Source organism: Petromyzon marinus, chromosome 43 (genome assembly GCF_048934315.1).
Source record: "Petromyzon marinus isolate PM22_M1 ecotype Great Lakes invasive population chromosome 43, UKy_Petmar_22M1.pri1.0, whole genome shotgun sequence".
Classification (NCBI taxonomy): Eukaryota; Metazoa; Chordata; class Hyperoartia; order Petromyzontiformes; family Petromyzontidae; genus Petromyzon; species Petromyzon marinus.
In genome coordinates, this window is record NC_133709.1 from 16,020,092 (window position 1) to 16,046,843 (window position 26,752).

Below are 26,752 nucleotides of genomic sequence, written 5' to 3' on the forward strand. Positions count from 1 at the left end.
GTCTGGGGTGAGCGTGGAATGTTATTACAAACCGACGCTAATTAACGCCATGACCACGGCCAGTCCAAGCCCGTGCCGGTCTAGACCCATCTCGCCGGACAAAGGGACCCCATTGTGAGGAGCGCCCCGTGTTTGTGGCGCTCTCGGTGGGTGTCGCATGGCCTGAGCCTGGGTCCTTCCCTGCCCGAGATCGCCACCACTGCCTGCAGCGGCTCAACTGGGCGGCATCGTAGACCAGTGGCGAGCACTAGGGGCGCACAAAGACAACGATCCCCCCCCTCCCCCGTATAGCCTTAATAGACTGTTGGGGCAAGTGCTGTTAGCGAGTACCTACGAAGGCCGGCACGGCGCACGAGAGGGGGTGGGTGGCCAATACCACGCCCGGCCATCTTTGTCTCCCGAGTGGCGATGTTTTACACACCACGCCGGATACTCATTTGAGGCTGAGTCGACCTAGGAGAGGCCCAGGAACGGTTCAGATAATTGTCACTCGTGTCGGCCGTGAGCGGGGATTCGAACTCGGGGTGCTGGGTTTGTAGCGCAGCGCGCCAACCGCTACACTACTGGCTTGGACACGTGCTCACATGCTTTCCGGTCCAGAAAGATTGACGGGAGATTGACGATTTTTCTTTTTAACCTTTTTGGATCTTTTGTTCACCGATTCCATCCGAATTCCGCAATTGTTCGTCACGACGTTGGGGTAACTCAATGGGTTCCGGATCTCACTTCATTTGGCCTCTTTTACCCATCACCAAGTCGGGGCTTTGTTACGGCGTCATCCATATCTCCTGAAACATAAAAATAACTACATTTCCTCTCGTGCGTTTTTATTTAGGTAGGGCATCATTGGCCTCGTGTGGAACGTACCGAATGGAGGCGTTCGCCTCAATTAGTAGTTGCGGCCAATAATGGGAAAGCGTTAGACGACCGAATCAAGTTGTGCTAAATAAATGACAGGGTTATTACCGGAGGATTACTCACCTAGTTCAGTACTTGCCCAGGCCACCATTTACATGAAGAAAACGCCGTCGTGTTTTGGGGCCGCTCTATCTAAGGTCCAAGCCGGCTGGACCTCAGATAGATTTATTGAGGGGCGATTCCACGGTGCCAGCTGAGGCACGGAGGAATCCGGTCACCAACAAAGAGGCTGAACCGCAACCTCAGCATTGGAATCATAATCTTGATTTATCATGGATAAATCTGATGAGCTATGAAGCTCTTTTATTTCCACAGATGTCCAGTAGGGGTTGGGTCAGAAAGTTACAACAACAACAACAAACAATACAAAGACACGATAGGAGTGCAAAGTATAGGAAAGGAAATAAAATCACTAAAAATAAATACGTAAATTAGATCAAGTATGTAAGTAAACATTTCATAAGTTCACCCAAGCTTGGGCAAGGCAACAAAACAACAGGCCACGCCAAGACAACACACAGTCAGTCCCTCAATATAATTGCACATTAACACTGAACTATCGTTGCAAGGGTGTATGTAACCTGTCAGATACGCCACCAGACTTTTCACAAAAGCGGCGATTATTCTGCCAAAACGGCGTGGATCGTCGGCGTAAACGCGCCGCACAAACGGGTCCCGAGGGGGTGTCGGTGTGACGGGAGCAGGTGTGGCGCCGCGTACTCACTGTTGACAGACGTGCGGGTCCGAGACTACCCTCTGGATGAAGCTGTTGAGTCCGTTCCTCCTCTGCTTAATGAAAACTGGAACGAGACAAACGCGCCCAATGTCACGCAGCACCACCGCCGCCGTCGCCCTCAATGGCGGTCATAAACTCGTGTCACAATAGCTGCGTGCGAGTGAGGCTGTGACTTTACAGGTAACGTTACTGCTGCGTCGGGGCAGAAGCCTTAACTAACCGAAGAGAGCCCCAAACACACCCGGCGATTCAGAGCGAGCTTCATCACAATCCGCGTCCCCTCCCACTGTCACCATGACCAGCCCCCCCCCACCCGCCCCCCACCCCGCTCTCCAGACCAGCTCCCCTCCCTCGAACTTATCGGGAGTCCACCAAACAATGTTTCGCAAAGTCAAGTCCACGAAGACAAAAAAAATCTTGTTGACAGAAACACACAGATGAACCTCAATATTTGCTGCTGCTGCTGCTGCTGTCTGTGAAGCGCGACACTCGCTACACCTGTTACCCATCCCCTGGCCGCCCACCCACCCCCCACGTGTCGCCCAGGTGTGCGTGCGTGACGGAAGCGCGGGACGTTACCAGGACCCAGCTGAAACCGGCCGAACACACGGGGGTAGGGGGCTGGGGGGGGAAACGCGTGGCAGGGAGTTCCCGTGACCCGCCAGAGACGAGACTGCGGTCGGAACCGGTAAACCAGCTGTGCTCTGCTATCGCCAGTCACGGTGGAAATTGGGCCGCTGGGGACCTCAGGACAGGCGAGGAATTTACCCAGCCCAGGATCGTTCACCCGAAGATCGACGCTGGGGGCGGTTGGGTGGGGGGGGGGGGCGAATCCTTCTTGAGAGCAGTCCCCAAGCCATTGGCTCGCCGCCACCCCGCGTGCCGGCCTGCCACCGGACGTCCGAAACGTGCCGAAGCGTCCCGTGATTTCGCGGTCTGCGCAAGACGCGTCGACTCGACCTCGCCTTGCCATGAAATCGTAACATTGAAGGAGGTGGGGGGGGAGGGGGGGCCCTGTTTCTTTACTGAAAATTTATTTCATTTACTACTTAGTTTTGTTATGCTACTCGTTCCTGTTGCTCCGTGCGCTCCCCCCCCCCCCCCCCCCCCACGCTGTGAAGCGCACCGATGCGCTACTTTATTGAGGGGCGATATTGGCACGTAAAGTGAAGAGACGTTTGATTGAACCTTGCCTCAAGCTCAACACTCCACAAAAGCAGCACGCTACATCGCAAAGGCCTCAAGGGCAAATTGTGATCTTTGTTGAAACGTCTAAAATGAAACAGCACCCGATGCAATGCTTATAGAGCAGGGCTTTCGAGGGGGCCTCCATCCAGCAACAAAATGAATACATCATACGTTGACTGGGGCTCGGTATTATAGACAGAGAAGCCCTTGCCAAAATCTGGCTAACGAGCAGCATTTGATTAACGAGTTTGACTCTGCCGATTACACCCAGAAGGTCAAAACCGGGCCAGAGTTTGGTTGTTTAAACAAATGCAGCTGGATAATGTTGGTCTGAGGAGCCCACAGGCTGATGGACTAACACATATGTCGTCTGTCCCCGCACCTCCGATTAGCGCGGTCGGCTACGTACGGCACGAAAGGAGCTCAACGTGTGTACGTACAGTTCGTTCTTCGTGGAGCGACAAACATTGGTCTCGCGGTGGTAACACTAACGCGCTCACAGCAAGGAGGGCCTTGCGTTCGATTCCTGACTCGGGCGATTTCTGAGTGGAGTTTGATCTCCCCCCTGTTCTGCGTCGGTTCCCTCCGGGTTCTCCGATTGTTCCTCCCACAACTGAGACTACGCAACGTTATTGGTGTTGGCCAAACACCTCAACGCAGGACCCTCCTGAAAAAAAAATTATCTTTGTACTTATTGCAGCTATCCTCAGTATGCATGTATGTTGAACTCCTTTCGCACCCTACGTAGCCAGCTAATCGGAGGTGTGGGTAAATAAATAGTTCGTTATTATTTTTGTATGAGCGAGAAGAGTGAAATGAGGATCAAGTTCATTGGAGGTAGTTGAGAAAAGTCTTGACCAGTAGCAGAGGGCCACCGGTAGAGAAGGGGAGCGGCCGAAGGTATCAAGAGGCCCTGAAGTGAGCGGAGCACAAGACGTGGGCGAGAAGAGCAGAGCAACACGAGGTGGCAGAGGCAGGAAGGGGAAACCCAATTACAGGATCTTGGGGTTTGGTGTTTTTGTTGTAGGTAGCATTAATCTATCTGAGTAACGTGTGCTTAGAAGAATACAATCTTGGACAAGTTCTGAATGAACGGTGTGGTTACACCTGGATCGCCCACAGTTGCTTTCCTGTTTTAAGAACAACAAAAAACTACCCACAGGAAGCTTTTTGTATCCACCAATGCAACGGAAGACTGTGGGTGACAACACTTGTAGGGGGGGAAAAAAAAGCAAATGCGATTATTCGTTCAAAAGAGACGAGGAGGGTGATTTGCTTCAATTAAATGGGAGTGATGTCAACATCGTTCATTTATATAATTTATTTATTGCAAGTTTCCCCAAACTGTATGATGTCCACCATCCACTGAAGGTAATCCTGGCATCAACACAGGGGCTTTTGTCACGCCTCCCTGCTATGGGTAGAAATGATCAAATTGATGATTCAATCGTCGTGGAACCGTAGGTAATGGGACAGATAATTGGTGCCCTCGCCTTACAGATAATAGAGAATGAACACGAGAGAATGACCGCAGGAGGTGCACGACACAATTTAGAACTGGAAAATAACATACTCGGGCAATGGAAAGTAATTTGCTGCGCTCACGGATTGTGTGAACACTACAGGAAGTTGGATAAGTCACCGGAACAATGCCGCCATTGGACAAAACCTGGAATGTCTGTGCCGATGAGTGAGGAACTAACTCAATGTCTCCACAGGTGTAGGCTATGGTGTTGTAGAGTGTATGGGCAATGCATGACGGAGATCGCTGAGAGCACCACTGCTCACCTGCCCTGCAGGTGGGTGGGTCTCGTGTACCTGGAGGTTCTTGTGTTTGCGTGATCAACCAGCGGCACCTTTAAGGGTTGTTGCTGGATTACGGATGCGTCTCAGTGCCACTACAGCCGGGGCTCTGACTTGACCATCAGCTACATCCTACTCAGTTTGGCACGTAGACTTTTGCGACCAGTATTATTCAGAAAATAAGTTTTTTGGTTTGGTGAAATCGCCCGATGATGCTGGATGTAATTACCAGCGAAACATCATGGTGCTTAAATTATAAATGTCGGTGGGTTTACTCTCCAACACACAACCGGTGGGGCTAAACTATGAACGAATATATATTCTTGGTTCGTTCGGTAAAGTCACGTAGAAGGGAAACAATAAAATAATAAAAATATACAACAATAAAATTCTCACGGCGTTTCGACTGCAACACAAGCAATCATCATCAGGTGTGAAAACCACAACAAGAAAATTTGAAAAAAGTGGCTGTTTTTTAACGTTAGCACCACGGAGAGCGATTTGACAGTTTGTTCAGATGGACGAGTCCATCTATGTTCGGAAAAGAGGAGGGGGGGAGACGAAAATAATGGATGCGGTCTGAAAGCCACCGTAAGCGTGATCAATCAATTAAGACCCGAAATGGTTTATCAAATCCTTCCAATGATTGCTAAGCCAGAATCCATCTTCTCGGTTGAAATTGTCTCTGTGTTTGTATATGTGGATAGCCTCATGAAGGAATCTCTCATGGTAGCCAGATGGCTTGCAAATAACCTCTGTCTTGGAGAAGTCAATGTCATGAACGAATGTTTTGTTTACGTGACAAACCTTACCGATTGGCAGGTTAGTGACACATTTATACTTACGCCATCGAACCCCCCAAAAAAACCTTTGTTATTAAATCCTATCCAGCAGGAAAAGAAGCCTGACCCAGTGTTCAAAGCCAATGGGTTACGATGAATAGCAATGCGCGTACACCTCTTGAACCTATTACATTGCTAGATTTGAAGTTTTCGTGACTGCAATGATCCATACTCTTTGGTTCTTTCGGTAAAGTCACGTAGGTAAACATAAAAAACGAAAGTCAACCAAATCGCGACGTTTCGGAGGCAACACGAGCTTCCGTCATCAGGTGTAAAACTTGCGCAGCAAAATTACTGTAAAAATACATTGCGTTACATATTTCACTCAAGTACGGAATTTTATGCAACGTAACAAATTCCGTCACGCGATTATTTACTTTCAAGTCGCTGCTGAGCAAATTGTAGATTCTTAAGCACGGCCAATCGTTCATCTCAAGAAGGTGGTAAAACTAAAATATCAACTGGATTTAACATCCTGCTGTCTTACTGCGCAGCCTGTGTTTTCGTTTAGCACTCTACGCCCTGATTAATGCTGTCGGGTCATCGGGGGGGGGGGGGGGGAAGAAACATCGAAAACTCCTTCAGTCGGCAGAAACGGAGAACAAACGTGGATAAGAATGCAGAAGTAAATTCTGCAGCCTGCAGCCACTTCCACACGTCGTGGAAGCCATTCCTCATTGCTGTGCAAATACAAAAAAACATCTTCCATACGCCAATTGACAAAAATCACTCACCCCCCCCCCCCCCCCCGAGAGCTAATACAGAGCCTGAATTGAGCAAAACCATCGTAATTACCGTGCACAGGTGTTGCGAAGCCCTAGACAAAACGAACAGGGAGAATCCGACGTTCGGCACTCGAGAATTTTTTTATTTTTTTAACCTCCTGCTGACTGACCCGAGTGGGTGGAACTTCGATTCGAATCTCTGATCGGTGGCGCTCAATCGGCAACCTCTCCTGGAGACACCATCAGCCTTCTGAGCCACCAATACATTCGGTTCCTCATTACGTCTTTTTTGTCAACGTAAGCCAAAAGAAGAAAAAAAAAAACTTCAATGTAAATAGATTTGGGAACTCGGGCTACAAACAAATTTGTCCGCCAACTGAGTAAACAGGTCCAACAGTAACTCACGAGCGCGGTGAGATATCCGCCTTACGTAACTGCGCCGGTCGCGCTGACTGAAAGCACAAAGCGCTCAGTAGCAAAAGTAAACCCCGGTCAACCCCCCCCCACCCACCCCCCCCAGAGACTTACCCAGAGCAGCGGTTGTGCGCGACAAAGGACAATCGCTTCGCTGTGCCGAAGGAGCACGAAACGTTCTCAAGGGGGCTGCCCGTGGTGGAACAGAGACGCGAAGGTTTGTCGACACCCGTGGAGATTTTTTTTTTAAAGCAAGCTGCGAACTGCTCCGATCCGAGCGGCAAAGTAGCGCGGAGTGGAATGTGCAGATTTCAAAGGGCTCTGTTATCGGGATCACGCAATAATGTAATGGCGCAACGCGATTAAAAACAGCACCCCCACCCTCCCCAGCCATCCGACACAGCACAACACGGCCAACGCCAACCCCAGCTCAATCTGCCAATGTCCCTGGCGCACCCCAGACAAGCAAACGCACGCTGCGTTAATCATTAGCTGTTCCCAAATGAGGCTCGCATTAAGTAGAGCCCCCCCCGCCGCCCCTGACCTCTGTTGATGGGTCACGCGTAGCGGACCGCAAGCGACGACGTGCCCTGCAGCGGTAGGGCCCTCACGGCTGAGCAGCTGACCCCGGGCATTTCCTACAAACACTGCTGAAGGGTTGCCAGCCCAATAATGTTTGCTCTGCCTCTCTCCGTACAATCCCAGGTTAGCTGTTCCTCTGTCCGTAGCCGGCGCCCCTGAGTGGCACTGTGAACAAAAATACATTCTCTAGCACGCGAATTGGCGATTGAAGCTTCTCCGGGGTGCATTGTGCAATACGTGCCGTGCTACTGTGATGCGGTGGGTCTCTTGTGTAGGTGGCGGCATGCTGTGATAAAAGCCAGGCACAGAGTCGCTCCCAAAAATCGTTCGGCCTAATCGCCCTTCAACTACTTTGTCCCACGTCTGAGCGAGCAGTTGAGGAGGTGTCTAGCCACGCCCCTTTTGGCACAACCCCGCCCCTTTTCTGGTTAATCTCCACCACCCCCCCCCCCACCAACATCAGGATCATAATGGGCAATCGTTATTTAAAAATGAGAGCGATGGTGAAATTCCTCACAACAAAATCGCCGCTTGAAGGTTGGAGCCTGCCGCCGATGTGAGCAACCGGTTGTGCGACTGATCACTCATCAGGTGCGGACCAAGCTTGAGCAAAACATCTAAGGCTTGGTCTTAATCGATGAAGCATGAGGTCTTCTGTATCGACTGGTGGGCTTCCAATGGACAGCAGCGTTTTGACTTCGTTAACACTTTGAAAGCCTCACCACCACCACCACCACCATCATCATCGTCGTCAATTGGGATTGCACACATCAGCGATCATTGCCTCTCGCTGGCCCCGCTTAATGCCCGACGAAGGCCAGGTGCTGAATCCCACCTTGCGACCGACGCAACGGCTGCCACGGTGGGCACCCTTCCAACCGAGTTGAAATGGGATGCGAAAACCATTCGCTTTTCGTGGTGTCACGCGCCCCGAGACGTTAAGGTGCTCCATCAAAAACAAATCGTTGTCACTGTAACCGTCGGTTGTTGGTAGAACTCCCCGCGTGAAACAGCATCTTGGCCTCAGTCACTGCACTAATGACGAACATCGCCACTTCCAAACCCATTCCAGCACACCTTACGAGTGCCACCGCGGGTACCAAACGTGACCCTGAAAAATCGACAATAGATTAAAAAAAAATATCCCTGCTCCCCCCTCTCGTCACTAATTAACAACTCTCTGTCCCTCTCTCTCTCTCCCACTCAGCCAACTCCCCTCATCTTTTTTTACAGTTGTCCACTGTGAGACGTGGGCACAATTTCGGTCTCCCCGGGCTCAAATGACACATCCGACGATGCTCTGTCTCTTATCAGCAGAATTCTCATCCCACTCCACTCACTGCGCCGGCGCTCCAGAAATGGCAGAAGCAACGCTACTCTGGTGGAGGCCGATGCCGATCATGGGCCATGATCGAGAGTCTGGCTTTTCCACCGGTAGGCCGAACAATGTAAATAACGACTCCTTCCCACGTTTGTCTCTCTACAACAACAACAAAAAAACTATATTTTGACACAAGCCATTAGCTGCAAGGCCTCCTGGGAGTCCATGTTATCCGCAGCATCAGTTCAACACGAGCAAATTCTGGACCGGTATCGACATTCAGTGGTATCTCATTAGTAGCCAGGCTTTACTGGAACCATTGTAGGGTTTAAACTTTACGCTCCTCAGAGGAGGTACCTACGACCCTCCCAGCCTCGGCTCTTCCGCTCGACGCTGGGGAGGTTGGGTCCTCCCAAGCGTTGCCCCAAGGATCTGGAATGCCTTGCCGGCGGCGATCCGGCACGCTGCGGGCCTTGGTGTTTTGAGGAGGGGGTGCAAGACTCACGATTTTCTCACGGCTTTTACTTAGACATGATTTAAATTTCTTTGCATTTTATTTTCGCGCGCAAATATGTTCATACCCCCTTCAGTGGAGGTGATATTACATTTAAAATAAATACGGTTTGCGGAGGATAACAACAAGAAAATCAATCACAGCTCTTTCCCACATTTATCTCCCCACATTAAAAAAAGTAAATTTTATACAAGCCATCGGCCAGAATGAAACTACTGCTCAGGCGTTTAGATGCGAAAATCGTCATATTACGTGTGTGCTTATGTGTGTCTTTCGAACTAACGAGGAATGCTATCCTACAACAGTTGAATTCAGTGAGTTCAGTGTTGGCACGACTCAGCCCTCGTTCCCATCTGGATGCCTTCATTAGCAAAGCCGTGCCTGCAATGCAACCGTTCATTCTTGCTCAAACAATTACATCGATGGAGTCTTAAGAATTGTTCTTGAGAGTTCTGCTTTGGCAAGTCTGGATAACTTGCTTTCTTAACAATTTTTTTTGCCGTACGTGGGAAGAAACACAAGGGGAGAACACTCAACTTATACAGTTTGGAGCCTATTTGCTGTACTGCACTGTATTCTACACACAATTTGCTGCCTCTGCAGGTTTGGTGTCTCGTGCATGATTAGAAAGATCTTTGTGGAAAATCCCTCCACCAATCCATCCTCAGAGTTGTCGAATAACAGGTGGCGAGATGTTGACTACCTCGCCCGGTATACAGGAGATCATGGGTTCGATCCGACTCTGACGCCTGTATATTTAAAAGTTTGCCCCTCCACATTTAGAAACATGCGTTTAGAGTATTTGGCTGTTTAAATTTTCCACGTGATGATAAGCCACTCTGTTGCGTTATCATTTGTGGCCAGGTCACTTTTGTAAAAGGGCTACATAGCTCAGTGGGCCTTACCTGGAAAAATAACAAGTTTAGTTTAGTTAGTATATCGACACAGCAGACAGTCGAACAAATATCCGAACCACACACACGCACGTGTAGGAGAAAAGTGGTCTCCTCACCTCCGTCCAGAGTGTTTCCAAAGATGCTTTTCGATGGAAGTTTCACATTCAGCTCTGGAAACTGCTTCTTCAGCTGTGTCGGGAAGAGAGGGAGAAGACAATCAATACCGAAGCAAGGCAATGGACAAAGATGAAACCATACAGTGCCTGAGTAAACACGTGGCATATTGAACAGTGCCAAAGACTGAAGGTCACTGTTAACCGCATTGGCACGATTATACCGGCTGCAGATAGCAATAATATAAACATCGGGCATCTTGGCGGGCTTCGTTGAGACGTCAGCATCTAAACGAAGTACTGACAACACCGTGTAGTTTTGTGTTCATCTGTCCAGCGAGTCGTTTTGTGTTCATCTGTCCAGTGAGTCGTTTTGTGTTCATCTGTCCAGTGAGTCGTTTTGTGTTCATCTGTCCAGCGAGTCGTTTTGTGTTCATCTGTCTAGTTAGTCGATTTGTGTCCATCTGTCCAGCGAGTCGATTTGTGTTCATCTGTCCAGTGAATCGTTTTGTGTTCATCTGTCCAGCGAGTAGTTTTGTGTTCATCAGTCCAGCGAGTAGTTTTGTGTTCATCTGTCCAGTGAGTAGATTTGTGTTCATCTGTCCAGCGAGTAGATTCGTGTTCATCTGTCCAGTGAGTCGTTTTGTGTTCATCTGTCCAGTGAGTCGTTTTGTGTTCATCTGTCCAGCGAGTAGATTTGTGTTCATCTGTCCAGTGAGTCGTTTTGTGTTCATCTGTCCAGCGAGTAGTTTTGTGTTCATCTGTCCAGCGAGTCGTTTTGTGTTCATCAGTCCAGCGAGTCGATTTGTGTTCATCAGTCCAGCGAGTCGTTTTGTGTTCATCTGTCCAGTGAGTCGTTTTGTGTTCATCTGTCCAGCGAGTAGATTTGTGTTCATCTGTCCAGCGAGTCGTTTTGTGTCCATCAGTCCAGCGAGTCGTTTTGCTGTGCAATTCTGAAACTCTTCGTCGGCCACAAATTGTTCTCAGCACCCGCAACGTGCACACTCCCCCCGTCGTATTTCAGAAGCTCCGCAGGGCTTCTTGAGCCTGCAGTGCTTGGGTGGGCCAACTACCATCCACAGCAGGTGTTGACAGCCGCAGGGCCCATGCTGTGGGCAGCAAAATACACCGCTGCATTGTACTTCTATGTTCCCCACATCCATGCTGTCCTTGCCGCATTCACCAGCCCACAGGACTGACCGGTGATGTGAAGTTCACCCTCCAGCGGCTGTTTCGCTCCCTCGACCCCGGTGCTAATGGGAGTCGCTCATCCGCAGTGAGGTGGGCGCGGTGTGGGAAGCACAGGTGGTGCGTCCGCCAGCCACCTCCACCGATGAAATCCATAACACCTGGATCTCTCCCGTGACGTCTATCCAACCGAGGAATCGATTGAACGCAGAATCGATGCTTTGGATTGATCCACCTGCCTGGTGGCCGCATGCTGTATATCATCAACCATGATCAATCCGCTGATGGATGAAGGCCTAGCAAGTGACCGCCATCTGCCTCAATCCGGCAAATACAATGATCCACCCGCACATTCAATTACTGAATCGCTCTGTCTCCGCAGTGTACGGCCCCTTCGACGTCTTCCATTCAACGGCTGCAACTCCGAATTTGTTTGTACTAACCATAGTCATCATCCCTTTATGATAGCCAACACATACCCTGCCCACGCCTGCTTTTATTTAAGCTTGGACAACCTTTATTGACCTGCGTCACCACCCATGTCCCCGCCGCTGTCTCTCAATGCGATTCAAAGCACGGATCTCTCGACACTGCCATGGTGTTGGGCGGTGCGGCGCGTACCACAGTGTGGAGGCGGCTGAACTCTCTGTGCTTGTGGAGGACGGACCAGGAGGAGCCCTCTTGTGTCACCACCACTTTGAACGCCTGCCACCACACGCACACACAAAGACAAAAGATCCCCCGTGTGGCCTGCAACAGGCCGTTGGGGCAAGCGCTGCTAGCGAGCAGCACCTGTGAAGGCCGGCACGGCACACGAGGGGGTGCGGGTGGCCAGCACCACGCCCGGCCGCCTTTGTCTCCCCAGCGGCGATGTTTACACACCGTAACGGGTACTAATTTGAGGCTGAGTGGACCTAGTGAAGGCCCAGGACCAGTTCAGATACCGCTCCCCACACACACGCACGCACCCACACAGATGAACGTGCGCACGCACGCACCACACGCACCACACACACACACGTGCAGTTTCTACAGCTCTCGCCCGATAGCATGATCCACATCGCGACGGGTCAGGCCAACACCATCCCACCCCATCCGGCCTTTGTCTCTCCAGTTCTGCGGACCTGTCACTCATTTCATGCTGATCTGACGACAAAAGGGAGATGCAGGCAAGGTTTTAGTCCCAGATACCAACGTTGACAATATCTAACGGCCAGGAATGCAACTCGGGTAACACAAGTTGAAACAATAATTACACCAAATATAGACCCCCGTCGTGAATGGTGAAGAGCCAAATGGGCGAAAGCATTCAGCGCCGATCCAGATTCATTTTCACTGCAGCTCCTGGGTAACTTCCAATGTAATGAGGTTTTGCAACTCACACAAAGCACTTTGGTTGGGAGGAGTGCTGTGGCAATTACCGACTGGCAAATACGAATCGACGTACACCGCATAAACCCAGCGAGTGGCTCTAATGGCAACTGAACTGCAAACGCTGTGTAAGCCCACGAATAGAAGCTCAAGTTCTTGCCCCCAGGTGAGGCACGGGGCGGTGCTTTTACGGCGTCACGAAGGCAAGGGGCCCGAGGAAGACCACAGGGCCCATGGCAAAGTTTTACGGCCGCACTCCGCCACGTTTAACAGCTTCAATCGTCTCGCAGAACTCACGAAGGGGGGACAGTTTAGTGCCCACGCACACACACACACGCCACGCCACTCAACCACTGAGCAGCCATTCGCCACGACGTGGATGGTGACGTCACAGCGGCGCCTGCGGTGCCAGGCTAGGTGCACTTTGAGCAGCAGGCGCCTGCATGGCCCGCACGCAGAAAGCGGGTATAGCGGCCATGGCGACCGCTCACCAGCACCACACGTTACTCACCAGCACCACGCGTTACTCACCAGCACCACGCGTTACTCACCAGCACCACGCGTTACTCACCAGCACCACGCGTTACTCACCAGCACCACACGTTACTCACCAGCACCACACGTTACTCACCAGCACCACACGTTACTCACCAGCACCACACGTTACTCACCAGCACCACGCGTTACTCACCAGCACCACACGTTACTCACCAGCACCACACGTTACTCACCAGCACCACGCGTTACTCACCAGCACCACACGTTACTCAGCAGCACCACACGTTACTCACCAGCACCACACGTTACTCACCAGCACCACACGTTACTCACCAGCACCACGCGTTACTCACCAGCACCACACGTTACTCACCAGCACCACACGTTACTCACCAGCACCACACGTTACTCACCAGCACCACACGTTACTCACCAGCACCACGCGTTACTCACCAGCACCACGCGTTACTCACCAGCACCACGCGTTACTCACCAGCACCACGCGTTACTCACCAGCACCACACGTTACTCACCAGCACCACACGTTACTCACCAGCACCACACGTTACTCACCAGCACCACACGTTACTCACCAGCACCACACGTTACTCACCAGCACCACACGCTACTCACCAGCACCACGCGTTACTCACCAGCACCACACGTTACTCAGCAGCACCACACGTTACTCACCAGCACCACACGTTACTCTCCAGCACCACACGTTACTCACCAGCACCACGCGTTACTCACCAGCACCACACGTTACTCACCAGCACCACACGTTACTCACCAGCACCACACGTTACTCACCAGCACCACACGTTACTCACCAGCACCACACGTTACTCACCAGCATCACACGTTACTCACCAGCACCACACGTTACTCACCAGCACCACACGTTACTCACCAGCACCACACGTTACTCACCAGCACCACACGTTACTCACCAGCACCACGCGTTACTCACCAGCACCACACGTTACTCACCAGCACCACACGTTACTCACCAGCACCACACATTACTCACCAGCACCACACGCTACTCACCAGCACCACACGTTACTCACCAGCACCACACATTACTCACCAGCACCACACGCTACTCACCAGCACCACACGCTACTCACCAGCACCACACATTACTCACCAGCACCACACGCTACTCACCAGCACCACACGCTACTCACCAGCACCACACGTTACTCACCAGCACCACGCGTTACTCACCAGCACCACACGTTACTCACCAGCACCACACGCTACTCACCAGCACCACACGTTACTCACCAGCACCACGCGTTACTCACCAGCACCACACGTTACTCACCAGCACCACGCGCTACTCACCAGCACCACACGCTACTCACCAGCACCACGCGTTACTCACCAGCACCACGCGTTACTCACCAGCACCACACGTTACTCACCAGCACCACGCGCTACTCACCAGCACCACACGCTACTCACCAGCACCACGCGTTACTCACCAGCGGGGCGGTCTGCTCACCAGCACCACACGCTACTCGTCAGCCGTGCTAAGAGGTATTTACTGTATGTGCGTTGAACTTATTTCGCACCGTAGGTAACCAACCGTGCTAATCGGAGGTGCGGAGGAAGGGGAATAACCAAAACACAAAAAGCATTTCTAAAGAAATTAGTTTGTCCATCTAGATGTAAACGTGCACAGCTCCCAATAGCTTCCTAATATGAGAACGAAGAGCGTTCCAGACGGCCGCAGAAGCACATCTGAAAGCGCGCAATGATGACTAAATACAGAGATGTGACAGAGAGCTTTTGCTAACTTCCTGACCTTTTTGGCGCAGGCTGGGACACGTTTAAGCGGCGACTTATTCCCGGCGACGAGACCTGAGATGGATGATTTTTGGAGACAATATTTCGCCTGGTAAACCCCTTTCGAGATGGAACATCAAGAATATTAATAGTTACGTGCGTGAATGGTGTTCGCACCATCCTAGAGTGCAAGGCGATCACCGCAAAGTAAGGCGCTGCTGTGTTTCACAGTCGTCGGACGTTGCTGCTGTGTGCAATGGCTACTTTAGTCATGTGTGACCCCGAGTCTCAGACGGCAGCCGCTGAAGTGGAAACGTCGAACCTCTGGAACTCTCAAGAGATTCAAAGGCGAGGAGCGCCTGCCACGCAAGATAGCGTGCACCGCTTTGCCGAGAGCGTGTAGCAAACACACACGCACACGTGCTTACTTCATGCTACGCAAGGAGATGGTCGCAGTTCCATGTCGCAGGTGGGGGGCTCAGCCCCCCCACCCCCCTGTGGCTCCGCCCCTGATGACAATGCCCCCCCCCACCCCGGCCCTGCGCGAGTCACCGAGTGGCCCAAATCGCCGTCGAGTACCGTCCAGTGTGAGGGATCGCCGCTGCGCCGCTGTCCATTCTGCAGATTCTGGCACCCAGCCACTTTCAAACCCGTTCCCTGCATTGAAGGGGAAGTCTGCTGTGGACAGCAGTGGAGGATGCCTCCACAAATATGGATGTCGCCTGATACGGCTGGTTGTAATTGCCGGTGAAATGTCACGGTGCTCCAATGGTAAGTGTGGTGGGTTCACTCTCCAACACACCGGCGTGCTGTACCAGTAACGAATTAACCATGTTTTGTTGACGTGACGAGCCCGACTAATTGGCTGTGTCGGGTGGTGGCGGGTTCTCACGACACATTTATATATTTACGTGATTTAACCCCCCCCCCCTATTACGGCTTCACGAGTCAATCGGCGGAGAGCGCCACGGACAGGGCGAGAGGCAACCCGCTCCTACATGACAATCACGAGCGGAGCCAGGATTTTGACTTTGGGGGGGCTGACTTCTTCAATATTCTGAGATGTCTCAGTGTGTGCATGTTTTCCAATGGGCGCCACAAATGTATAAAATAAATTTTATTGGATTTGAACGCGGAGTTTATTAACAGGTCGGAGCCGCTGATGTGGCTAATAAGTTCGATAAGTTCGAAAGGCTGCCGCTAAAGCAGCCTGCAGGGCAGCACACAAGGTGGCAGCCTGCAGGGCAGCACACAAGGTGGCAGCCTGCAGGGCAGCACACAAGGTGGCAGCCTGCAGGGCAGCACGAGGTGGCAGCCTGCAGGGCAGCACAAGGTGGTAGCCTGCAGGGCAGCACACAAGGTGGCAGCCTGCAGGGCAGCACACGGTAGCAGCCTGCAGGGCAACACGAGGTGGCAGCCTGCAGGGCAGCACGAGGTGGCAGCCTGCAGGGCAGCACACAAGGTGGCAGCCTGCAGGGCAGCACAAGGTGGCAGCCTACAGGGCAGCACACAAGGTGGCAGCCTGCAGGGCAGCACACAAGGTGGCAGCACAAGGTGGTAACCTGCAGGGCAGCACGAGGTGACAGCCTGCAGGGCAGCACACAAGGTGGCAGCCTGCAGGGCAGCACAAGGTGGCAGCCTACAGGGCAGCACACAAGGTGGCAGCCTGCAGGGCAGCACACAAGGTGGCAGCACAAGGTGGTAGCCTGCAGGGCAGCACGAGGTGACAGCCTGCAGGGCAGCACAAGGTGGCAGCCTGCAGCATTTTGCAGCAGCTGGATATCCGGTTATCCCGATTACCGACTTTCCCAAAATTTCAGGGGGGGGCTGAGCCCCTCCCAGCCCCCCCTTTCCCCCCCGTGGCTCCACCCCTAATGACAATGCCCCCCCCCCCGGCCCTGCGCACTGCACGAGTCACCGAGTGGCCCAAATCGCCGTCGAGTACCGTCCAGTGTGAGGAACTGTCGCTGCGTCGCTGTCCATTCTGCAGATTCTGGCACCCAGCCACTTTCAAACCCGTTCCCTGCATTGAAGGGGAAGTTTGCTGTGGACAGCATTGGGACAAAAGTTGCCTCCTGTGAGGAAATCCAAAAGCTGCGGGATCATTATGAGGATCGCATTGTCAAAGAGGGTGACCGTTGAAAAAAGAATGATGTTCTCAATAATGGGACCCATTTTTGCCAGTATCAAAGTATGAAAAAGAAGTAATATTTAAAAAAAAACTTTATTTAAAACACGCTTTCATGAAATGTACCGTACTAGTAATGTCAGAACTCCACGACTCCAGGAAGTGGCCCAGAAGCTTGGCCACAACGTAACGGGGACCCGTGGGCAATTACAGCCAACGTGAGTTGAGCGTGGACAATTATACCCAAGCCGAAACATTACATATACAAAAAAAATGTTTAAAAATATATTTTTTTATTTGTAATAATATAATATAGTATTGTCATCAGTATGACATAAGTATACCAAGTTTCCAGTCGATACCACATTGGGAAGTTGGTTAAAATTTCGTTACAAGATTTGAGTTAATAAAAAGCGTGTAATAAGAACAGATTGACCCTTTCTGGCAATAAAACAGGTGTTAAGATGTTCAAACACCAAACAGGAATCAAGTTGGCATTTAACCACACGTACTTGTTGTGAACATGCAAAACAAACACGCTCTGATACTAGATGGCATTGTCTTTGAACCTGATTGTGCCTACACCAGAGACATCGGCCTTATTTAGGGCCCAATCTCACCACCGGTGTCAGGCCAAAGAACACCAAAAAAGAATTTCGCAGATACGGCGTCACTTTGCTATTAACACCGCGAGCCGATTTGTGTCGCCTCGAGCCCCACGCCATCGCTGACGGCATCATCCGCCCTTTTTCGTTGTCCGCCGTCTCTCAGCCTTCACCCCCAAGCCCCTCCCTGTAAAGAAACTACTCCGTATGAAGAAATATACCGTGCCGCACAGCACAATATATTATTAACGTACAGTATTTTGGTGATTCTAGATTTGAAGCTTTCGTGACTGCAAGGATCCATATACTCTTTGGTTCTATTCGGTAAAGTGACGTAGGTAAAAAATAAAACAACAAAAATCACGACGTTTCGGCCACAACACAAGTGGCCTTCATCAGGTGAAGGGACCGTGCTGTCACGAAGACAGCGTTGGAATTAAAGTAAGAGCTTTCAACAGACAACGGGACAAGAAGTCACAGCTCATCGAGACGCTGACCTTGCTCAAAAGATGCCGCGATCACAAGGTAATACCCATCGCGTTCACACTCACATCTGCTGCTGTATCCTCACCGAATTCTAAAAAAGATTATCTTTAAGGCCAGCCTATGTTTAATCTCAGAGAGGATAAGACTACTCCGTTTTGAACTCGATACTTTAGACACTCTCCTACAAGCTCATTTAATGTTAACACAAAAAATGTCACCTTCTGATTGGAACCACGTAGACAACATGACTGCTTCTTCTGCTGATTCACTTTCAGTCAAATGCAAAGCTAACCTGATTTCTAAATTCAACCACTTATCGAAGAAGAACCCAGTCCCACATATAACAAAACCAGACGTTAACAAAATCGTCATTAATCAGAGTAACACCCCGATTTCGGACAATCTGAAAACAGTACTGGCTAGAGGGCTAAATTTTGCTGTCACCCCGAAACATATTCCTGTAGATGATATCATCTCTCAGGTCGATGTAGCTCTCAAAGGCATAGGACACATCCAAGCAGACGTTGCGAGAGCTGAAATAGCCACTATTCTTAAGAATGCTAAGAAACCCATTAGCAACATCAGCAAAAATGAATGCTCTGAACTCGCGAATTTAAAAAAACAAGTGATATAGTCATCCTCTCAGCCGACAAAGGCAACGCCACTGTAATTATGGATAAAGATTCGTACAACAACAAAATCCAGAACCTACTCAACGATGGAAGTTACTCAAAAATAAAAAAATGACCCTACTAATAGCCTAGCGATAAAAACCAACAAGATCATCACAAGTTCGACCTCCCTAATCGAACCAACTAAACGTCCCTCCCTAAAATCTTCTGCTGCAAGACCCCCTAGATTCTATGGTCTCCCCAAGATTAATAAAGAAGGCACTCCACTACGACCCATCGTATCCACGATCAACTTCCCTACCTATAAGCTAGCACGTTTTCTATCAGATACCTTGCTACCTTTCACTGGCAAGACCTCCTCAGCAGTACTTAACTCAGCCCAATTGGTCTCTATGGTCAAAGACGTTGTACTGTCCCCTGACGATATCCTTGTCAGCTTCGATGTGGTCTCTCTGTTCACCAAGGTCCCAGTACCTGATACCATTGAAATAATTGAAAATTTGGTACAACATGGACTAGACCCCGATACACCTGCGCTGGTTAGACACTGCCTCACCAATACATATTTTACTTGGAACGGCACCTTCTACAAACAAAATGAGGGTACCCCCATGGGTTCTCCCTTATCACCAGTGATAGCCAATGTTTTCATGGAGAAATTTGAATCAGACGCCATCCAGACTTCCACCCACAGACCTTCGCTGTGGAAGAGATATGTGGATGACACTTTCGTCATTTGGCCACATGGCCTCCCAGCTTTGAACCTTTTCCTACACCACATCAATTCCAGACATCCCGCCATCAAATTCACCATGGAAGTGGAGAAAGATGGCAAGCTACCATTCTTAGATGATCTGTTTGAGAGGAGACCTGATGGCTCATTTGAGCATTCTGTCTACAGGAAACCCACCCACACAGATTCCTACTTGAAACCTAATTCCCACCACCACCCAGCTCAAAAGAATTCTCTCATCAAAACGTTATACCACAGGGCTCATTGCATTTCGGACCAACACCAACTGACCAGTGAATTAAAACATGTACACCTGGCCCTCAAGAGAAACGGATACTCTGACCGTACCATCCGCTAAGCTGTTTCTCCCTCCATACAGAAACAACCACTTGATACTCCGGTCAAAACCATCACACTACCATATATGGCAGGCATTACTAAAAAGATCTCCAAAATTCTAAACAAACACAAGATCCTGGTCCGGTTCAATACAGTACACAAAATCCGTGACCTGATCCCATCCATGAAGGATGTCATTCCTGACTTACAGTACCCCGGGGTTTACAAATTGAGCTGCACTTGTGGTGATTGCTATATCGGGGAGACGAAGCAACATGTCTCTGACCGAATTCGCGAGCACAAATCAAATTTAAAACACGGCAGAACGAATTCTTCTGCCGTAGCTGACCACTGTTACAACGCTGTTGGTGATCACGATATAATTTTCTCCGATACCAAGGTCCTTTGCAAACCCACAGGTTATCATCAGAGATTTGTCCAAGAGGCAATTCAAGATTTACAAACACAGACACAATTTCAACCGAGAAGATGGCTTCAAATTAAGCAACCATTGGAAAGATGTTCTAAATAGAACCAAACGTTAAAGGATTTTTTAATGGTACAGTATGTTCATTCAATTAGTGGCATCCCAAACTCTCACGGTGGTGCTAATGTATCTTTGATTCTATTTGCGAGCTTGCACAGCTTTACATTGTATGCTAATTCCTTTGTCAAGGCGTCTTTTCTGTTTACCCACTCACAGCTTAAAGGAGGCGACCTGCGCTTGACTTTTTTCACTCCAGCGCTGTCCTCCGGACAGGTTGGTCCCTTCACCTGATGAAGGCCACTTGTGTTGTGGTCGAAACGTCGTGATTTTTGTTATTTTATTTTTTACCTACGTGACTTTACCCAATAGAACCAAAGAGTATGGATCCTTGCAGTCACGAAAGCTTTAAATCTAGAGCTGTGGGTGATCACGATATAGTGTTCTCCGATACCAAGGTCCTTTGCAAACCCATAGGTTATCATCAGAGATTTGTCCACGAGGCAATTCAAGATTTACAAACACAGACACAATTTCAACCGAGAAGATGGTTTCAAATTAAGCAATCATTGGAAAGATGTGCTAAATCATACCAAACATTAAACAAATTTTCAATGGTACAGTATATTTATCCAAGTAGTGATATACCAAACTTTCATGGCAGCTTATTTCTCTTCAAAACAACGTTTGCATTGTCAAATTCCCCTCCCCCCCGTGTTAAGTGTTCTATCAGCACTTTAAGTGTTCTATCAGCACTTTATGCTAATTCCCTTGTCGAAGCGTTTGGTTTCCTCCCACACAGCTTAAAGGACGCGACCTGGGCCTGACTTTCTTAATTCCAACGCTGTCTTCGTGACAGCACGGTCCCTTCACCTGATGAAGGCCACTTGTGTTGTGGCCGAAACGTCGTGATTTTTTTTTTAAACCTACGTGACTTTACCGAATAGAACCAAAGAGTACAGTATTTTGGTGATTGCTTTGATTGACGGCGTTTTGATATTCGTCATCGCACCTTTTAGGAACGCATCCCTGAACGTAAACCGGGGGGGGGGGGGGGGGGGGGGTATTGCTGCATTGTTGTAGTTTTATTCCATCAATTTGGCTAATCTCTCTCATCAAATAGTCGATACAGGCAATGAAATCATCGGACTCTTCATTTCAACGTGAAATGACCCAGGAAAAGCGCATTCGCCGATTGCTGCAGAGGTTCCCAGTTCAGACCCCGGCAGGCCTCCCTGGTTAATATTTGCACGTTCACTAGCAGTAAAATACACGCCGGCTGCCTCACAGTGGGTGTTAAAAGATCCTGCGATGTGGTTCAAAAGGGAGTAGGCCATTTTTGTGCCAGCGTCATGGTCCACATTTGAACAATGACCTGCAATTACCCGGTTGGGAATGCATTGCTGTGTGACGGCTGCAGACAATGATGATCGCCTTGGTCTATGAGAAAAGCACGAACACCAAATCTATTCAAATAATATTATTATTGGTGGCCTCTCACTTGATATGAAATCAGCCTGTGAATTGTGAATGTCAAAAGGTTTATGACATTGGCATTTTCAAGTCTGCTATCATTTTACCCCGTACATTTAAGTGTGCTAAAGTTATGCAATGCAAATAATTGTCACTGTTGCAGTTTTGCATGAGACAGCTGATTATAGGTGGGTTGCTGACTAGGTAACTGAACCTGCAATTCTTGGCCTGCCTCGAGTCGTGACACTTTGTACTCTTGGCTTTTGTGAGTTGCTGAGCCCAAAAAAACCACATCGGCCTTTTCACAACCGACCTCGTGCCCGCGGTCACCCACGGCAGACAAGAGTGTGCGGATTCGCACGAAGGAATGTTTGTGGTCACACACAAGTTACCTTGTTTAGAGTCAGCCCGGTCAAAGGCAGGGCAAGCGTAAATGATATACCCTGGGTCATTCCGGCCTGCCATTATGATCTTGCGAATTGCAAGTTGTCGGATGATTATGACCATGTTTTGAGGAGGCAGGCAGCGGGGCAGTGGTTAGACCACCGTACTTTGAACCCGGCGACCCGAGGTCGATTCCTGTCCCGCGGCTAAACATCAGTGGTGATATCTGAACTGGTCCTGGGCTTCCCCAAACTCCCCCCCGCCCATCACCAACCCGCATGAAACAGCGTGGTAAAGTATGGGGGGGGGGGGGAGGGGGAGAGGCATTCATCCAGCAGTAGATTGACAGATGGTTGTAAATTACGTTATGTTTTAGATTTGAAGCTTTCGTGACCGCAAGGATCCATACTCTTTGGTTCTAAAACAACAAAAATCACGACGTTTCGGCCACAACACAAGTGGCCTTCTTCAGGTGAAGGAACAGAACTGTCAATTGAAGTGCTGTCGTCCCGACAGTTCTGTTCCTTCACCTGAAGAAGGCCACTTGTGCTGTGGCCGAAACGTCGTGATTTTTGTTGTTTGATGTTTTTACCTACGTGACTTTACCGAATAGAACCAAAGGTTACGTAATATTATTAAATGTTACTATTATTGTGATATTTTATTACCCACCTCAGCAAGTGCTCCATCGTGCTCTGTAGGGTGAGTCACCATATCAACCACCTGAACAATTGTAGCCCTTGAAGTAGGGCAATATTGAATTAAGCTAAACAGGCAACATTAACGCGGTGTTTATTGAGTACGCATATACCGATGACGGGGGCTGACGTGGTCGAGCATCTTGTTTTGTCAGAGATGGACTCAAACCTCGGTCACATTGCAGGATCTTGCTGGGCCCCAGCACAGTGCTGGGGATACACGGCCACTATGAGGCCTCCGATTCAGCCAACATTCACAAGAAAATTCAATGCGACAAGCGCCGTTGAGATTTGGGGATTTAACGACCATCAGTTTACTTCGAGGGCCCTTTCTGTCAAAATCTTAGGTCAATGAAAATCAATGATGTGTGCTGGGTTTCAGCCAGGGCGGTGCTCACATGCATATATTATCACCCCGCCCCCCATCAATGCTAGACCCATCTATCGTATGACACGTGCTGAGCTATTGCCAATAGAAAACAGCAGATAAGCAAGCCAGCACGTGGGCCGATGAGCTCAATTAGGCAAATTATTGGGTCAGACATATGAATAAAAGAATCAGAATGTTAACCTCATTCGCTTAACGACACATCATAAGCAATAAAATGACTCTGATTAGCGTACGGTGCAAAAGAAGTTCGACAAACAGAGGTGGTTTTTCGTACTCACTGCATGCAAACCCGCAAATATTTGACACAGGTCAGCCACCTTTTGAGAAGACAAGTCAGGGCCAACTTTCACCCGTGTCTGTCCCGGATCAGCAACCCGGAAAACATTTCCACGCCCGGCACACCACCACCACCACCACATCCAGTATACCTATTGCTGTGGCTGCGGCTGCTGGTCACGTGCCCACTCCAGCCAACCGGCGGCCCGAAATACACTTTGGTGAGAAATACGAGCTGCGAAACAAGGAGCGTGGAAAACCAACGGGGCTCACCTCACCTCACCTCGCCTCGCATCATCACCTGAAAGTGGCGACGCCAGTGAGGAGGCACTGCGGTGACCTACCGTGTAGCGCTTGGTGCCTTCGCACACCTCCTCTGTGCTGTGGATTTCGGCGGCGAGGCCCATGGCGCCTGTGGTCCCGGCGACCGGCGGCGGCGGCGGCGGCGGTGTGCGTCGCGGTGTCGGTCCGCCTCCCCGAGGTCGTGGAGAAGGAGGTGGCGGTGGGTCGCAGGAGCAAAGGGGCCGCTCTGTCATTCACCCGCCCGCCACCCCACCCACCCCCAATGGTGATGTCGAGGAGCGACCTTTGGCCGGTTGAGGTAGCCACACCATTGCCTTATCGGAGAGCATGCGGCGTGCTCCACCCGCTCTCCGTGGCACCCGCCCAGCTCTTTTATGTACAACTTGGTGCTGAACTTGACACGGGATTGACAACAGTAAAAAAAGAAAACTAGACGTAACGTTTTTTTACAATGCGCCACCTCCAGTGTCGTGAGCCCGTGATCTATCCGCTGCGGGATGAAGGCCTCCCAAAGCCAATGCCTACCCTCGCGCTATCACAAACAAGCCATTTAGCTCCTGCACATGAGCAGATTTCACTTCTCCATCTCTTTTTTGTCAATGTCCTCTCAAGCAGGCATTCTTTATTTGGCTGCCATTCCACAGGTTAGCTTCTCTGTCTGCTCGGGACTCCTAGTCTGTCTCATTGACCTGGACATCGAGATGCCCGAACCTTGCATTTTTCTCCACGCTTTGAGGATCCCTGTGCACTGCTCACGGTCAATGAAGATCTTAATGATAGTGGGCAAACCTCGGCAAAGTTACATGGGCAGAGCATTCAAGGAAATACCTGTTGACATCGTGGTGGGACAGGGGTGTTCTCTGTCCCGAGCCTTATTAGGCATTTTTTTTATTTTATTACTACGTAGTTTGAAAAAGCGTAACAAGGATTTACAAGTGAATTCCATTGGTAGATTGATAAAATGCGTGGCCAATTTATGTGCTTAGTGCGGCGACGGTACGGCTCCTTACTGGACAGCCATGTTACGTACGCTGATAACCTGCTAATTGCTGCTCACTCTGAGGCGCTGGAGCCTCTGCATCCGAATGTAGAAGAGTTAGTGCCTTGCCGTCAGCACGATTAAAACAAAGCACCTGCTTGGGTACTTTGTGGCATCAAACACCCCACTCCTCAACTCTCCATGAGTTATTCGGCAGTGTAAAGAAGGCTGGAGGAGTTTCCGCACATGGCAAAGGTGCTCATGGGATTTGCTTTCATCCTCATGAGGCTTCAGGATATAATGTCCTCTCTACTCTATGCTTGACACCACTGTGGTGACATCACTGCCACTCAGTGGAAAACACTGGTTGTTGTTGCTGTTGTTGTGTGTGTGCGTATGGGTTTGTGAGTACAGCAAGCATGCATTGGCATCATCATTTTGTTGCATCATCAACATTATCGACCTCAATATTGTCATTGGCACCATTTACCCTAGAAGGGAAATAAATGTGCCCGTTCAGCATATGTAAACTTTACTCATTGGTTCTATTGGGTAAAGTCACGTAGGTAAAAAAACGTGACTTTACCCAATAGAACCAAAGAGTATGGATCCTTGCAGTCACGAAAGCTTTAAATCTATGTAAACTTTGTTTAAAATGTATTTCATAGAAATTAGCTTTAAATAAGATGGTGCCTTTAATGATAATTGTCATTCACCTTCATAAAAGGGTGATTCACCGGCTTCGTCCTGCGCAGCTGTGCACCTTCACAAAACACACCAAGAGTCCAAATTATTTTCTGTTCCAATGCGCACTGGGGCAGTGCTCATATCCTATTTTCAGCTCTGAGCCAGCGGTGCCAATTCCACATTACTATGGCGGGGGAAAGTTTAACCACTGAGGTCATCACAGCTAAATGCTGTTCATGAGATCACACCATCACTTCCTTCGTTCTGCTAGATCTCACGGTCGGTGAAAAAGTCTCATCTCGAGATTAATTTGGCACCTGTCCATAACTCCATTTGTTTTCCCCTATTATCCACACCATCATGGATAACTGAAAGGTGCTCATGTGCAGAGGACATAATCGTGGATAGCAAGTCACGAAAAAAATGGACTGTAAATGTGAGAGATTTCCTTCCACATGAAACGATGTATGGACATTCACTCTTCAAAACGTGAAGAGAATGCCATCTAGCATTAAGTAACAGATGCTCGGTGAGACTGGCAGTTTTGTGTTCCGAGACCATTCCCTGATATGGTGCGATGCTCTGCCGAGTTCTAGGACATGTATTTGTTCTCATCACGATGATGACACGGTTAGGATATCATTGGTGAAAAACATCCACAAAACATTTTTTCAGAGTGGGCAAGCCCAAAGGGTCAAATGGGGTTTCCAGGGCCACAGGAATCCACTGCAGATGCGAGAGAATTTGCTGACTACAGAAAACGCTGTGTTCTACAGCTCACGCGCAGCCATGGGTTCACGGCAGCATGGAGACAGACTTTGTCACGTGTTTTTTTATTTCTCTCTAAATTCAAAGGTCACCCTGTTTTGATTATTGGCCCATGAATGTGCCAGGTTTTGTTCAGTCTGTCTCAATCAAGGGCACAGTCTGGAAAAAAAAAGTGCCGTACGGTTTGTGTACAATTACATTCTGACTCGCCCCTCGCTGAACGTCTGTGAAAAAGGGCTCTATAGCTCATCGGATTCCTCCAATATAAATATTCTGATCATGTGTTGCAGTGCCAAATGCGGCCGTCAGTGTGGTTGCATTGCCTGTGGAATACTTTAACCACCAAGCATGAACTTCTTGGCTTTTACTTCTGCATGAACTGCACAATCACGACATAAGTCAGTATCCTTTGTCCTACCAGATAAATTATGCCAGGCTGAGTTTACTTTGAAGCAATCACGGGAAGTGTCAAAGACTTGT

General features: G+C 49.6%; 1 protein-coding gene across 6 annotated transcripts in view; it reads right to left on the minus strand.

Moving 5' to 3' along the window:
• LOC116957791 (serine/threonine-protein kinase Sgk1-like) overlaps nucleotides 1-25,560 on the minus strand; it is a 55,716-nt gene extending 30,156 nt beyond the window's left edge. The window contains exons 1-5 of one of the 6 annotated variants that reach the window (XM_032980159.2): nucleotides 25,534-25,560; nucleotides 23,880-24,232; nucleotides 11,862-11,945; nucleotides 10,056-10,128; nucleotides 1,643-1,718 (exon numbers count right to left, since the gene is read on the minus strand). In XM_032980159.2, the coding sequence (XP_032836050.1) occupies nucleotides 1,643-1,718; nucleotides 10,056-10,128; nucleotides 11,862-11,945; nucleotides 23,880-24,071 (425 nt within the window). In that variant the 5' untranslated portion in view covers nucleotides 24,072-24,232; nucleotides 25,534-25,560. The other 5 variants (XM_076073849.1, XM_032980161.2, XM_032980163.2 and 2 more) reach the window with 5 other exon arrangements.
• Between the last annotated feature and the right edge of the window lie 1,192 nt (nucleotides 25,561-26,752).